The sequence below is a fragment of the Trichomycterus rosablanca genome, chromosome 7, assembly GCF_030014385.1.
Source record: "Trichomycterus rosablanca isolate fTriRos1 chromosome 7, fTriRos1.hap1, whole genome shotgun sequence".
In the NCBI taxonomy this organism is placed as follows: Eukaryota; Metazoa; Chordata; class Actinopteri; order Siluriformes; family Trichomycteridae; genus Trichomycterus; species Trichomycterus rosablanca.
In genome coordinates this window covers 9136235-9153628 of record NC_085994.1, presented here as the reverse complement: position 1 = coordinate 9153628, position 17394 = coordinate 9136235, and the positions used below count along the sequence as shown (strand labels likewise).

The 17394-nt window shown below is 41.8% G+C and overlaps 1 protein-coding gene across 1 annotated transcript in view; it reads right to left on the bottom strand.

Moving 5' to 3' along the window:
- Positions 1–17394, bottom strand: part of cacna1fb (calcium channel, voltage-dependent, L type, alpha 1F subunit) — an 87052-nt gene that overhangs the window by 65739 nt on the left and 3919 nt on the right. The window contains exons 2-3 of the mRNA XM_062998943.1: positions 12239–12551; positions 7951–8056 (exon numbers count right to left, since the gene is read on the bottom strand). Coding sequence (XP_062855013.1) covers positions 7951–8056; positions 12239–12551 — 419 coding nt within the window. The remainder of the gene's footprint in view (positions 1–7950; positions 8057–12238; positions 12552–17394) is intronic.

Here is a 17394-nt window from a genome sequence, read left to right as displayed (position 1 = left end):
CACACCCTGACAGTGCTCTTTTCCCCGTCTCTGTGCAGACGCTATCAATCAGCCAGTGGAGGTCGCAATTGCATTAGTTATGAGAGAGTCCCTATCCGGCTTAATAGCCGACCCCTACAAGGACCCTGGTTAGCAGATCGAGGTGCCTGTGCAGAAGTACGAGCGTAAATAAGGGGTTCGCTAGGACTGCACATGCGTCGGAGGACACGTGAGCAGCAAATATACCCTCTTTGAATGCAATCAGGGATCCACAATGCAGCGGAAGACAGATTGACTACACTAAATCAGGAGAAAAAGGGAGAAAATGCATAAATAAATAGGAAAAAAGGAAGTATAGCACCATAAAAAGTCTTGTTTGTGATCTTGATTGTCTGTTCGTAAATAAGGCTAGTTTGACTGCACGCATTACAGGAAACAGTTCCTTTTCCAATGTGTGTGATGTTCAAAACATTAAAACAGCTAGAAGATATTTAAATTGTTCATATACCAAATATACAAAAGGGGGGGGAAGGGATAATAAAATAAGAACAGGAATTAACAGTGCAGAGAGATGAACTAGCTCAGTTAAAGGTGAAAAGGCAAAATTAACCGACACACACACACACACACACACACACACACCATCCCTCCCCCTCTGCACCTGGACTCTGAGATCTCGCTTTAAGCATCTACAGAGGTGAAGTGTTGATGAGAGAAAGTGGGGGATGGAGAGAGATACATGGAGGAGACAATGAGTGACGGAGTGACGAGGAAAGCAAAATAAGCTGCTCATCAGAATCGAAAGCATTTAGAGCAGCCAAACAAACATATAGTTACAATCTCGCTTGACTGGCACCCCATGCCATCTAATTTAGATTCTCATTCTCACCATTAAACCCATTCTTTCTTTTCTGTCTGTTATGGTTCTGCACCGTGATGTGGATTGGCAGTGACTGGGGAGAACATAATTACTTACAGTCCACTGTGTTAATCTCCCGACTAGATTCTTTATATCACATTATTTCTTCAGTCCCGGGAGGTTTTGTAGGTAGAGAAAATCCCAAAGCCTGAAGTCTTAAGCCACATAATAATGAGCACCTTTTGAAAGGCTTTAGGTTCAAGTGCCCTTCATCTGACCAATGTAATTCTGCCCTTGAACTCTCAAACCCAAGATGTAGTATACCAGGTTTTTTTTTTTTCAAGCATCCACATTTTGTCCATGACTTCTATCACGACCCCGGCAACACAAACAATGCATTAAAATGAAACACAAAACAAAATATACTTAATAAAAATGGAGGCAATCTGGTCCCACTGTGGTTTACAAGATGTAACGTAAAGCCTCTACATGGGGACGGATGTGGACAAGTTCATTTCGTGTTTATGTGCCTGTTAAAATTCGCTTATTTAATTATTGTTATTTTGCTCTGCGACCCATTTTTTTTGGCTTGCAACCCACCCAAGGGTCACAACCCAAGGTTTGAAAAACCCTGCAGTATATGTCATGGTTAGCATTAGTCCTTCGACCATCCCATTAGAGGAGACCAGTAGTTAACTGCTGATTACTGCTTAAACATGCATTTGTCACATGAACATGCTCTGCATTGCTAATGCCTAGTTCACACTACACGATTTTTGCCCTAATTTTCGCTCGGTGACAGGTCGGCGCTAGATTTGCCGGCTCGGGAGCAACTCGGCGTTCGCTCGGCAATCGAAACTCGGCTCTCAATCGCTATGTACTCAACTACTCGATCCAAGCGGCTCGCCGAGTGATCACTAACTGAAGCGAGATTTCTAGCATGTCAGATATCTGGATCTGAGTTGCCCGACTGGCAATGAGTGCTATGTCGAATAGCCAATGAGAACGCAAGATGCGGGGTGAGGGGAAACGCAGGGGATGCTTTGTAAAAAGCTGGGACAGGGGCATAATATAGTTTATATCAGAATACATCAGCACACACACAAGTTATACAGTATTTCTGACCTTATCGTTCTCTACAAAACATAACAGCATGTTGCATTGCAAAAAATATTTATTAACCTCCAACTCACTATAGAACAATCCAAGCTGTTCGCGTAGCCAAATCAACTCAGATTCATTTATTTTTCCTCTTTGCTTTTACGCTGCACATCAGCGCACAAACTTTCATCGCTCGCTACTTGTTGACGTGCATTTTTGGACATGGTATCGTTAAACCTCTCATCACTTCTCGTGTTTGTTTTCGTGACAGAACGTAGTTTGGGAGACCAGAGAAGCTCACCTGCGATTCCAGTTGGTGATAGATGGTGTAGTGTGAAACCCCCTATCACCGATCAGTCGTGTAGTGTGAACTTGAAAGACTCCCGATTACAAGAGATCCAGTTGTGTAGTGTGAACTGTACAGCGACCTGATGACTTGGAAAGTCGTGTAGTGTGAACTTGGCATCAGGTGATCCAATTTTCCCATCATGCATCAAGCAGCAGTTCTGTAGTAATGCTTCACTTTCTGCTCAGCTGTCTTCATTTTGTAGTTCTGCATATTAATTGCTCTTTGCATTTTTTAGTTTGAGACTGTATCTGCTGCTATTTATCCTAGCTGGTTTGCTTGGATTGATGATATAACTACAAAATTATTAACTCATCCATTTAATTTCACCAGTGTAGGACCAGTATATATCATGACAGATCTCCGAACAGTGCGGGGATGATTTTAGACATCATTCCATTCACAATACCATTAGCAATGGCAGTTTAAAAAATTTAGGTAAATGTTTAAATAGTGTCACTTGTAAGTGGACACCTGACCATGAGCTTATTCTGTATCCTAGTCCAACTACATGGGCATTAAAGTAAAGTCCTCATGCTCTTTGCAGCTACACTGTATTGCCAAAGTATTCGCTCGTCTGCCTTCACACGCATATGAACTTGAGTGACATCCCATTCTTAATCCATAGAGTTTAATATGATGTCGGCCCACACTTTGCAGCTATAACAGCTTCAACTCTTCTGAGAATGCTTTCCACAAGGTTTAGGAGTGTGTTTGTGAGGTCAGACACTGATGTTGGATGAGAAGGCCTGGCTCGCAGTATCCGCGAGGTAAGTGTGGACTCTGTGCAGGCCAGTCAAGTACTTCCACACCAAAATCTTGTCCAAAATCTCTTGGTATGCTGAAGCATTAAGAGTCTATGTCACTGGAACTAAGGGGCCGAGCCCAACTCCTGAAAATCAACCCCACACCATAATCCCCCCTCCACCAAACTTTACACTTGGCACAGTCAGACAAGAACTGTTCTCCTGCCCAGATTCGTTCATCGGATTGCCAGACGGAGAAGCGTGATTCGTCACTTCAGAGAACACGTCTCAACTGCTCTAGAGTCCAGTGTTGGCATGCTTAACACCACCGTATCCGACACTTTGCATTGCGCTTGGTGATGTAAGGCTTGGATGCAGCTGCTCGGCCATGGAAACCCATTCCATGAAGCTCTCTACGCACTGTTCTTGAGCTAATCTGAAGGCCACATGAAGTTTGGAGGTCTGTAGCGATTGACTCAGCAAAAAGTTAGCGACCTCTGCCCACTATGCGCCTCAGCATCCGCTGACCCCGCTCTGTCATTTTACGTGGCTACCACTTCGTGGCTGAGTTGCTGTCGTTCCCAATCGCTTCCACTTCGTTATAATACCACTGACAGTTGACTGTGGAATATTTAGTAGAGTGGAATTTTCATGACTGGACTTGTTGCACAGGTGGCATCCTATCACTGTACCACGCTTGAATTCACTGAGCTCCTGAGAGCGACCCATTCTTTCACTGTGAAGCAGTCTGCATGCCTAGGTGCTTGGTTTTATACACCTGTGGCCATGGAAGTGATTGGAACACCTGAATTTAATGATTTGGCAATATAGTGTATATGAGCCTCAGCTCTTTGGGTAAAATGAGTCTGTCTGTGTGAATTTGTGGACATCCAGTCAAGACAGCAGCAACCAATCTGTGTGCACTACAACACTGGAAGCCAGTCACTGCCCAGTTTTGTATATGCATACTTAAGCATGCCTATGATTGCTACAGTGATCTAATCTTCCCATCATGCATTAAACAGCAGTTCTGCAGCAATGCTACACTTTCTGCTCAGCTGTCTTCATTATGGAGCCCTGCATATTAATTGCGCTTTGCTTATTTTAGTTTCTTTTCTGTTTCATTTGCATGCAAATTGCACTGCTCCACTGCTCTGATTCTGCCGCTCCAGTGGGACTGGCAGAAGGCAATGCCCGTGGGGTCACTGCCCAGGGTTCTGAATATACACAGCCTTATTAGTCTCCTCTCTCTCCTTTCTGGCTTTCCCACATAAGTCCTGAAAATTCCCCCTAGCAGACTAGAAACTACTTGGTGTTCTAGATGTTGGTGCATTAATAGCACAGCATTCATGCAGCCCTAGTAGTCGCTCTGTTTGATGCTCCAATAAACCTCATTCTTATAGAGACATGATATGTGCTGAAATACAATCGGGATCAGACTTGGTTTAAAAAGAGGTTAAATTGGCTCTGATCTGAACTGAGTAGTGACAGCCTGGAGCTCTTTTTGATTGGTGGATTTTCTTAATACTTGGTGACCTTTCTGGTCAGGGTGAGCCTGTGTGTTCCACTTTGTGTAGCCTCCACGGCAAAAGCCTTTGTAGTAAAAGGACAATTAATTTAGCTGATGCAGTCTTGCTAATCCCCACATGGGGCTGCGTTTTGCTTTAAAGGGGAACTGTGATGATTGACTCTTTTTACTAGCAAAAAAGGTTGTGTAATTATAAATTGTGATATTATTTTTTTCTTAAAACCATTTACAGTTTAATTACTATTAACTTTTTATTAAAAAAAAAACCCATGTGCTAAAATCAACTAGGATTTATCAGTAAATATGCAGTCTGAGAAACAAACAGTAGTTGCCCTCTGCAATGCAATAGCCATGCATGAGTGTTCCTTTTTAAGACGCACTACCATTAAGACATCATGTACATCATGTAAGACAAATGAACCAGAGAAACACCATGACAGCACAGATTGTTGGGGTTAAAAAAACTGTAGAATTGGTCATTTCATTGGATCAAATTCAAAGCACTCAGAGAGATTATAATCCACAAGCTAAAACGTGGTGAAGGGGCTGTATGTGTGCGTAGCCTTCTGGTCTGGATTAAAGATCTAAATCATCTGACAGAAATGACATTTCATTATCTGTGCAAAAAGCATCCACAAACGCTCATGTGTCATGTACTGTACATACAGTGTATCACAAAAGTGAGTACACCCCTCACATTTCTGCAAATATTTCATTATATCTTTTCATGGGACAACACTATAGACATGAAACTTGGATATAACTTAGAGTAGTCAGTGTACAGCTTGTATAGCAGTGTAGATTTACTGTCTTCTGAAAATAACTCAACACACAGCCATTAATGTCTAAATAGCTGGCAACATAAGTGAGTACACCCCACAGTGAACATGTCCAAATTGTGCCCAAATGTGTCGTTGTCCCTCCCTGGTGTCATGTGTCAAGGTCCCAGGTGTAAATGGGGAGCAGGGCTGTTAAATTTGGTGTTTTGGGTACAATTCTCTCATACTGGCCACTGGATATTCAACATGGCACCTCATGGCAAAGAACTCTCTGAGGATGTGAGAAATAGAATTGTTGCTCTCCACAAAGATGGCCTGGGCTATAAGAAGATTGCTAACACCCTGAAACTGAGCTACAGCATGGTGGCCAAGGTCATACAGCGGTTTTCCAGGACAGGTTCCACTCGGAACAGGCTTCGCCAGGGTCGACCAAAGAAGTTGAGTCCACGTGTTCGGCGTCATATCCAGAGGTTGGCTTTAAAAAATAGACACATGAGTGCTGCCAGCATTGCTGCAGAGGTTGAAGACGTGGGAGGTCAGCCTGTCAGTGCTCAGACCATACGCCGCACACTGCATCAACTCGGTCTGCATGGTCGTCATCCCAGAAGGAAGCTGAGGCACAAGAAAGCCCGCAAACAGTTTGCTGAAGACAAGCAGTCCAAGAACATGGATTACTGGAATGCCCTGTGGTCTGACGAGACCAAGATAAACTTGTTTGGCTCAGATGGTGTCCAGCATGTGTGGCGGCACCCTGGTGAGAAGTACCAAGACAACTGTATCTTGCCTACAGTCAAGCATGGTGGTGGTAGCATCATGGTCTTGGGCTGCATGAGTGTTGCTGGCACTGGGGAGCTGCAGTTCATTGAGGGAAACATGAATTCCAACATGTACTGTGACATTCTGAAACAGAGCATGATCCCCTCCCTTCGAAAACTGGGCCTCATGGCAGTTTTCCAACAGGATAACGACCCCAAACACAACCTCCAAGATGACAACTGCCTTGCTGAGGAAGCTGAAGGTAAAGGTGATGGACTAAACCCAATTGAGCACCTGTGGCGCATCCTCAAGTGGAAGGTGGAGGAGTTCAAGGTGTCTAACATCCACCAGCTCCGTGATGTCATCATGGAGGAGTGGAAGAGGATTCCAGTAGCAACCTGTGCAGCTCTGGTGAATTCCATGCCCAGGAGGGTTAAGGCAGTGCTGGATAATAATGGTGGTCACACAAAATATTGACACTTTGGGCACAATTTGGACATGTTCACTATGTTGTGTACTCACTTATGTTGCCAGCCATTTAGACATTAATGGCTGTGTGTTGAGTTATTTTCAGAAGACAGTAAATCTACACTGCTATACAAGCTGTACACTGACTACTCTAAGTTATATCCAAGTATTATTTCTATAGTGTTGTCCCATGAAAAGATATAATAAAATATTTGCAGAAATGTGAGGGGTGTACTCACTTTTGTGATACACTGTACCTGCTTAATAATATCAATATATATATGTATATACTGTATATACAGTAATCCCTCGCTATATCGTGCTTCGACTTTTGTGGCTTCACTCTATCGCGGATTTTATTTGCAAGCATGTCTAAATATAAATCGTGGATTTTTCGCTGGTTCGCGGATTTCTGCAGACAAGGGGTGTGTTTGAAAAGCTAGCTCTCTCTCTACATAGACGCATTTTACGTCATCCTGTGCGCGCTCCCGATTAGGAGGCTGTTCCAAATCCTAGATACCTTAATATACTCACTTCTTAACGTTTCAACGTTATTTTCACTCAAAAATGAGTGTGCATCCGACGCTGCCTTAGTGATCAAGACAATCCCAGAATTCATTGCGGGTCAGGTGCTCCTCTCTCGCAGAAAAATAAACATGGCTGAAGGTACGGACAAACGAATGGAGTTCTTTTCAAACGTAAATAAAATATTACTGATTTTTAACTTGTATAAACTTGTACCGAGTGTTTTTATTTGCAAGTTCGGGCTTGTCAGGAGAGATGTTATATTGACGTTAGCATGCTGTGCTACCTCAATCCATTGGTTTTAATGACAAGATGCTAAATGCTAAAGCCGATGGAATCGGGTTATAAAAATAACCATATAAACACGTTTTTACTTCGCGGATTTTCACCTTTCGCGGAGGGTTCTGGAACGCAACCCCCGCGATCGAGGAGGGATTACTGTATATATATATATATATATATATATATATATACAGTAATCCCTCATATATATATACAGTAATCCCTCCTCGATCGCGGGGGTTGCGTTGCATTCATGGCTAAATTGGACCAGTCTTCTTCCATTGCTCCGTGGTCGAGTTCTGATGCTCACGTGCCCATTGTTGCCGCTTCCGGCGGTGGACAGGTCTGCGGCTATGCTTATTCTGTATCTAAATACATTGGCATTAAAATAGAGTCCTCACCCTCTTTAGATGGATGGATGGATGGATGAATAGACAGACAGACAGACAGACAGACAGACAGACAGACAGACAGATAGATAGATAGATTTTGTGGTAGTAAAAACAAAAATTTAAATAAAGTATTTTAGAGCCTAGTTTATGAAAGACCACATGGAGCAGTATAATGTATTAACTACTCACCAGATCGTGGTTAGTAGAATTGGAATCATCCTCTGGAAAAGGCTTGGACACTCCCAGAGCAACACAGTTAGCAAAAATTGCCAGAAGAATGAAGATATCGAAAGGTCTAAATAGTATTATCAAGGAAGAAGTTATAGAGTTCTTCATGTAAAAACTAGGTGATGAGTAAAATGTAAACCAGCACTAACATTAGAACTGTTATAAACATTATTTCTGAAGATTTAACTGCTAATTTTTAACACTTTTAAGTGCACATTTGCTCATATGATACATTGTGGACTGATTTAAACACATACAAGTAATTTGCATGAATAAACACATTCATTATTTTATTATTAATGCAAATAATCTTTTCTCCAAGCATGTTGAATATTAGTGCAGATGGACCTGTGTCAAGAGAACCTGATGTTTTTCATTTAATTTGGCATAAGCTCGGTCAATTAAAGTGTGGGTGGAAAACCATCAGATGAAGATACTGTCATAACCAGTCCAATCTCCAGACCTAAACCCCAATAAAAACCTCTAGAATGTGATCAAGAGAGGAATGGATGGTCAAAAGTCATTCAACAAAGCCGGGCTGCTTGAATTTTTGGGCCAAGAGTGACAGAATAATTTATTCATTCATTCATTTTACCACTGCTTTATCTTGATCAGGGTTGAGTTTGGCCTGATTCACTGGGCAAAAGGCAGTAAACACGTCACCAGCCCATTAACATAAAATCACCAACAGCAATGTGAAATACTGGTGGAGCGCGTACCATGATGCATGAAAGCTGTGATTGAAAATCAGGATAATTCCACCACTTATTAGTTCCGGAACTCTCATTAAGTTAAAACTTTTGCTTAGTTAGAGAGTATTTATGTATATATTGGCTCTTGAAATGACTGATAGCAGCTGATTTGAGGTCTGGCGCTGAGAAGGCGCAGCAGTCTCTTATGCCAGCACACATTCAGAGGTGCAATCAGTCGGACAGGCATCTACACAGACATGATTTGCTATGTGGGGGAAATGTGACCAAAGCCCTGCAATAGATTTGAACAAGCATTGTCCAGGGTATTGCAGCTTTGCCCCAGTGTTTCCTGATAGAACCAGATCTGCCGCAACCCTGACCAGGATAAATCAGTTGATGAAAATAAAATGAATTAAAAATGATTTGGTGTCTGTTTAATCTTCTATTAAAATAATTATAAACAAGTGTTTCTTGTCTGCATTCAAGTGTCACATATTGCTTTTCTGAGACTGACCAAACTAATGTGTGGGCTTGATTATTGAACTGAACTAATATTAAAAACATGGGATCACAAATCACATTAGCCACATTTACATGCAGCCTCACTCACTCACTCACTTTCTTAACCGCTTATCCAATAAGGGTAGCACTGTTGCCTCACAGCAAGAAGGTCCTGGGTTCGAACCCCAGGTGGGGCAGTCTGGGTCCTTTCTGTGTGGAGTTTGCATGTTCTCCCCGTGTCTGCGTGGGTTTACTCCGGGAGCTCCGGTTTCCTCCCACAGTCCAAAGACATGCAAGTGAGGTGAATTGGAGATACAAAATTGTCCATGACTGTGTTCGATATAACCTTGTGTGAACTGATGAACCTTGTGTAATGAGTAACTACTGTTCCTGTCATGAATGTTACCAAAGTGTGAAACATGACGTTAAAATCCTAATAAAACAAACAAACCAATAAGGGTTGGGGGGGCTGTGCTGGGGCCTATTCCAGCTTTTCAATGGGCGCAAGGCACACACAGTAACACCCTGTACGGGGTGCCAGTCCATCACAGTGCAGACACACATTCACAGATACACACACCTATTCACCTATAGGGCAATTCAGTGTCTCCAATTGACCTGACTGCATGTTTCTGGACTGTGGGGAGAAACCGGAGCTCCTGGAGGAAACCCACGCAGACACGGGGAGAACATGCAAACGCCGCACAGAAAAGACCTGGACCGCCCCGCCTGGGGATCGAACCCAGGACCTTCTTGCTGTGAGGCGACAGTGCTTTTAAAGTTGTTAGAACTGCGGCAATGTAATGTCATGCATCACGTGACGTTGGTAATGCCAAGTTCACACTACACGACTTTCTGATTTGTCGGGTCGCTGTACAGTTCACACTACACGACTGAATCTTTTGCACTCGGAAGTCTTTCAGTCAGTGTGTATTTCACACTACACAACTGATCACCAACTGGAATCGCAGGCGAGCTTCTCTGGTCTCGCTTTTTTTAATGATACCACGTCCAAAAATGCACGTCAACAAGTGGTAAGAGATCAAAGTGTTTGTAAAATCAAGGAGTAAAAATAAATGAATCTGAGTGGATTTGGCAACACGAACAGTATGGAATGTGCAGGTTATTAATACTTTTGCAATGCAGTGTGGGTATCATGTTTTGTAGAGGATGATCAAATCAGAAATACTGTAAAACGTGTGTGTGCCGGTGTATTCTGATATAAACTATATTAATTAAGCCTTTGTCCCACCTGTTTACACTTCTCTCCTGCGTTTCCTGTATCCTGCGTTCTCATTGGCTGTTCGACATGTCACTCATTCCCAGTCGGACATCTCGGATCAGATATCTGACCTGCTAGAAAACTGAATCCAGTCGCCGAGCGGTCGGCGAGCTGGTCGGGTCGAGTTGTTGGGTAGTTCACACATAGCGATTGAGAGCCAAGTCGTGATCGCCGAGCGAACGCCGAGTTGCTCCCAGGCTGGAAAATCTAGCGCCGACCAGTCGCCGAGCAAAAATCTGGGCAAAAATCGTGTAGTGTGAACTAGGCATAAGATGTAGTACGTCTGAAGCTGCATACTTGTGTACTGAAAAAGCTTACTGCTGTACCGGCTAAGCATACTTTCTCTAATCTAGAACGTACTGTTTAAGTATGCGATTTCTGAGGCAGCCATAGTCTATGTAGCTTAGCTTAGGACTAGGTTTAACCAGAGCCGTAGATAGAGAGAGTTGCGACACTCCTTGATCTCGCCGCTACGCGGTCACGTGGTTCATGTAACCCTCCAATAGTTCCAAACAAACCCGGCGCTGTCATGTTCTCAAATGGGACAGGCAGCAGTAAATGAAATATTAAACGGCAAATAATAAACATTTGTACAATTTCTGGGTATTTTCAACTGCGTTTACATTTACTGCATCTGCTTTAATGTCAATTTGGTATATAAAGTGGAAGATTGATGTTTATAATGACTTGTTAATAGGTCGTTCTTGTTAACACACAGTACATTATATTAGCATACATTACATAATGCGATATCCTTAAGTAGTAGAGACAATATACAGTATAGACATTAAAGTTTTTTATGTTTTGATTTTTGCATAAACTAATCTCCCTTCACTTTCCTGAGGATTCATAATAATAATCATTTTTGCTAAACACTAAGTCATGTGCTGGATTCATAAGGTTTACCTGCACTGAATGAACAGATTGATAAACACATTACCGTACCAAAAACATTATAGTGCAGGTACATGAAAAAGCATTCATTCATCTCTTATTTCATGAGTGATTAATAATTGATTCCTACATGTAATACATTAATGAATTCATTATGAATATGCACTAGTTCATTTTGTCTAATGTAAGTGGTGGACAAGGTAGACAAACCATGTAGTTGAGTTAAAGTAGAGATATCCAAGGTAACATATTACTCCAGTAAAAGTAGTAGTAAAAGTAAAAATACTCTTTACCTCCACTAAAGTACTAAACTAAATTTACCTTCAAATGTACTTAAGTATGAAAGTAAAAGTATAATGATTTATTGTGGTTCTAATGTTTTATGATCATTTCTGTAACAAGAATCTTGATTAATCAACTCATTTTAGGTGAAAAGACTCGTGTGTCATTAATTAAGCTTAACTGACTAAGCTAAATTGGGTTATACCTATTAATTAAGATAAACATGTAACATTTAGTGCTGAGCAAATGCTAAACAATAACAGTATTAAGTATATTAATGACATTAAATTCATAATTTTTTTAAAACAAAGCAACATACAGCTAAAAATGTTTGATAAGTAGTGGAAATGAATGGGGCTCTATGGGTTGTTTGGAACTATACAGAGCTCCACAACCCGGAAGCTGGGCAGAAAAAATGTCCCGCCCCCTTTCCAACGGTTCCCTATGGGAGTGTCGCCACTCTGTTCTCTCTACCGCTCTGGGTTTAACCTACAGCTAAGTCTAATAAAAAGTCTCATAAAATAGAACATAAATATTTCAGTCAGTTCCAGGAAGGTTTCAGTACATGATGTTTAGTTTATAAACTGATGAAGGATACTTCCACTCGACTATGGACAGAGCAGCTCTGCGGATGGGGTTGTTCAGTTTAAGGCAGAATAGGGCTCGTGGTGCCCGCTGCACCTGATTGGAACCCTGCACCTGCTTCTTTCCATGCTGGCTTTTCTTCCTCTGCGTCCCTGTGGAGCTGGTGGTAGAGTTGATTGTGTCTGTCCGTTTTATCTTTGCCCTTTCAGCATCATCCTCCTTGTCCTCCTCGTCCTCTCCTCCCTCGTCTCCTTCTTCTTCACCTTCTTCCTCCTCCTCCTCCCCCTCTTTACCACCGTCCTCCGTCTCTCTGGAGTACCCATTTCCTGAAAAGAGCCCAGAAAGCGGAGAGGTGAGGTGAAATGCATCTGTTACCAAAGCGGGATCTTTTGAAGAAGTGGATTATTATAAAATGAACACTATTCATTTTTACAGTAGGAAATAAATAGTGCAGAATTTATTGTGTTGAGACTGTATGAAGACACAAGGACGAGCTGATGTAGTTCTGATGGCTGTCATGTCAATGTTCTCATGTGACAGCTTTCACCTCATATTGATTGGTCACAGATACTATGAAAGACCATCCTGGTACTCACAGCTAAGGAATACTCCTGTTTTTTGTTTTTTTACCCCATCTCTATTCACTAGGGATGTAACGATGCACCACAAGACAGTTAATAACCGATGCAAAAATTCCACAATTCAAATCGATTTGACATGATTGTTTGTTTATTAGGATTTTAACATCATGTTTTGCACTTTGGTTACATTCATGACAGGAACGGTAGTTACTCATTACACAAGGTTCATCAGTTCACACAAGGTTATATCGAACACAATTTTGTCATGGACAATTTTAGTATTTTAGTATCTTGCATGTCTTTGGACTGTGGGAGGAAACCGGAGCACCTTGAGTAAACCCACGCAGACATGGGGAGAACATGCAAACTCCACACAGAAAGGACGCGGATCGCCCCACATGGGGATCGAATCCAGGGCCTTCTTGCTGTGAGGCGACAGTGCTACCCACTTAACCACCGTGTCGCCCGCTTTGACATGTTAAATGAATCGAAATTCACTTTAAACAGCAGAGGGCACTGGCGCTATACACCTTGTCTGGTCGACGTCACTGGCACTATACGCCTGGTTGCCAGATTCGGGGTTGTTCAGCCAAATTGGACTTAATTCAAAATTGTTTTGCATAGTTTGTACCTACCTCGGAAATAAAAGCACATTCATTATTTAGATAAACTAAAGATAAGCACAAACAAAAAAAGACGGGTTGTCATGGTGATGGTGGACGCTGGCGCATCTGGCTGCCGCTACCGTTATCGTATTTTATCATATTTTATTGTATTTTTATCGTATTTTCTTTTCATTTTTATCTTTGTACATACTCATGTTATTGCTACCGCTCCTGTTGCTTTATTTCTTTTTCATCGGATAATCTCAGCGCCTGTTGGATACTAAAAGACTGTGGTGTGTGTGTGTGTTGGATCATTTTAAAAGACGCGGACGCTGGTACGTTTTCTTCACATCCTGAAACGGTCTGGATTACAATTTACAGTTACGTGGTGAACGGTGGGTGAGTTTTCCTGCGATCGGCACAATGTTGAACTATTCTGCTGACCAGCTGATGAAGTTCAACAATTACACTACTCCATCGTGTATTCTAGTCATCAAACAGCTTGGACTCCTTCGCCGGCCTCGTTATATTCACAGGGGCTCCCGGAGAAAGCTTGTCCCAGTGAGAGTAAGGAACTGCTCGGATGGTAAAGTGGGGTTTTCTAGGCATGCGCCGTATACTCCCAATGGAGTATCTCCGTGTAGTCTCGAACCGCGTTACACCTGGCTGGTACCTGTGGTTCCTGATCAGCCCGCTACACACCTCCAGCCACGGCAGAGACTCCGAGCCAGAAACAGAGGAGTTAATACTGTCAATCTCAGAGCACTGGAACACACACCGTTACTGCAGTCTCACTCTGTGTCAGTCCATATGGCACTGATAAATGCGCGCTCTGTCCATAATAAGACGTTTATTTTAAATGACTTTTTCACTTCTCATGGTTTGGACCTGTTGTTTTTAACTGAGACATGGGCTACAGGTGGTGAATCGGCTAGCGACTCCGCCCCCTTCTTGGAACTTTGCCCAGTAGGCTTCAGTTTACCTCGGAATACGGGTAGAGGCGGAGGAGTTGCGGTGGTTTTTAAACAGCGTCTGAGATGCCAAATGCTGAATATTGGGACTTTTAAAAGTTTTGAAGCACTGGTTTTTAAATCTCACTCTGTTCTTCCATTACTCTGTGCAGTAGTATACAGACCTCCAAAACCAAACAGCGACTTTATCACTGAGTTTGCTGAATTCCTTGCTATGATTGTACCTATGTCTGACAGCATTCTGCTTCTTGGTGATTTTAATATTCATGTCTGCTGCCCTGATAAATATCAGGTGAATGATTTTAATCAGCTACTGGACTCTTTTGGTTTTATTCAACATATTCATAAGCCCACCCATATGCAAGGTCACACACTTGATTTGGTGTTTTCATCTGGTTTTGATATTGACAAACTAGATATTGAGGAGGCTAGTTTCTCTGATCATATGCCAGTAGTCTTTAGCTCAACTTTAACTGCGCATTTCCCTGCTCCTGTTTTAGGGCACTGGTCAAGGATTATCACTTCGTCCACATCTAACGATTTTTCCAGAGCCTTTTCTGACATGTTAAAATTGCCCAACTATGGTCAGACTCATGCTAATGTGGATGAGTTAGTTACTTTTTTTAATTATAACTGTTCAGCTGTTCTGGATTCTCTTGCCCCTATGAAATTTAAACGCTTAAAACCAAGTTCAGCCCTGGTTAAATGCATCCACACAGGAAATTAGACAGGCTTGTAGAAGAGCGGAACGGAAATGGAGAAAGGACAGATTGCAAGTAAGTTTGGATATTTTTAAAGGTTGCCTGGAAGACTATCAGCTAGCTGTTAAGTCTGCTAGAGAGGCATACTTTTCAAGCATAATTGCCAATAATTACAACAGACCTAAAGTACTGTTCAGTACAATAAATTCTTTACTTAAATCATCACCCGAAGTTGGAAATGTTCCTTCTCCTAGAGTATGTGAAGAGTTTTTAAACTTTTTTGTGGAAAAAACTGAAACAATTAGGTCTGGCATTACTTACTTGGGTATAGATTCTCCACTTCCACCGCCGTGCCCAGGTGTGTTTGAAAAGTTTGAGGCTGTTTCAATCTCCGAATTAACAGATTTGGTGCTGAAAACAAAGCCAACAACCTCCCCACTTGATGTGATGCCCCCACAGATAGTTAGGGAGACATTTGATATATTAGGACCTTTTGTCCTGGATATCATTAATACTTCCCTTGCCACTGGTACTGTTCCAGCATGCTTTAAACATGCTGTAGTTACACCTCTGCTCAAAAAGCATAATCTTGATGCTACAGTGGTTAGTAACTATAGGCCGATTTCTAAATTACCATTCTTGGCTAAATTGCTGGAAAAGGTTGTATATTCTCAGCTTTTACCATTTTTGAGTAGAGATGGTATTTTTGAGATTTTTCAATCTGGCTTTAAGTCTATGCACAGCACTGAATCTGCTCTTCTGAAGGTGACAAATGACTTGCTACTTACTGTTGATGAGGGAAATTGTGCCATCCTCATTTTATTGGACCTTAGTTCTGCTTTTGATACTGTTGACCATGAAATACTTGTTGGTTGCCTGGAAAAGTGGGTGGGGTTACAGGGAGAGGCCCTGAATTGGTTCATATCTTATTTTAAAAATAGAACCTTTTCAGTGAATATTAGCAGCTATTTCTCTTCTTCTGCTGATGTCTCTTGTGGTGTTCCACAAGGGTCCATACTAGGGCCCCTCCTTTTTTCTCTCTATATGCTGCCATTGGGTCAAATAATTAGGAAGCACAATGTCAGCTTTCACCTGTATGCTGATGACATACAGCTTTATCTTCCCATTAGACCGAATGACAATGGCTCGTTAACATCTCTTAGCAGTTGTCTTGAGGACATAAAGAGGTGGATGACTGACAATTTTCTTCAGCTGAATGAAAGCAAGTCAGAGGTTATCGTTTTTGGGGGTCCTCATCACATCATTAGTGTCTCCAATAACCTTGGTCACTTGTCTACATGTGTCAAAACATCTGTGAGAAATCTTGGTGTTATCTTTGACTCTGACCTCCGATTTGATAAACAAATCAACTCTGTGGTAAGGAATAGCTTCTTCCAGCTCAGAAATATTGCGAAGATTAAGCCTTTTCTCTGCTATTCTGACCTGGAAAAAGTTATTCATGCATTCATTTCTGCAAGAATTGACTACTGTAATTCTCTGTATATTGGGATTAGTCAGTCTCTGTTGCGGCGCTTGCAGGTAGTCCAGAATGCAGCAGCAAGGTTACTGACTAATACCAAGAAAAGAAACCATATTACACCCGTCCTTGCCTCACTACATTGGCTGCCTGTTCAGCACAGGATTCATTTTAAAGTGCTTTTATTTGTTTTTAAAGCGCTTAATGGTCAAGCCCCGGCTTATCTCAGTGGTATGCTTTCTCCCGCAACCGCACAGCGATCTTTAAGATCAGCCACTCAGAATTTGTTGACTGTTCCTAGGGCTCGTTTGAAGCTAAAAGGTGATCGTGCATTTGCAGTTTATGCTCCGAGGCTATGGAACACTCTACCTCCTAATATTCGACAAGCACCTTCGGCCGCTGTTTTTAAATCACTCCTAAAAACATACCTTTATAAGCTGGCATTTGAACAGTGAGGAGCTGTGTTAATTTTAATTGTTTAGTCTATTTGTATTTGTTTTATTTTGTCTCTTACTCTGTATTTTTATTTGGTTTTTACTTTTTTTTAATATAATGTTGTGTTATGTATGCTTATTCGATGTACAGCACTTTGGTCAACGTAAGTTGTTTTAAGAGTGCTTTATAAATAAAATTTACTTACTTACTTACAAATACAGTATTTGAAGGAAACTTTGTCATAATTTGTCTTCAATTGCAGTTTAAAAAATCGGGAAAAAAATGTATCGTGAACCCAGTATCATGAATCGCATCGCATCGTGGGTAGAGTGTATCGTTACATCCCTACTATTCACGAGATCTGTTGTTCATGTGCAACTAGCACAGTCAAGAATTTTG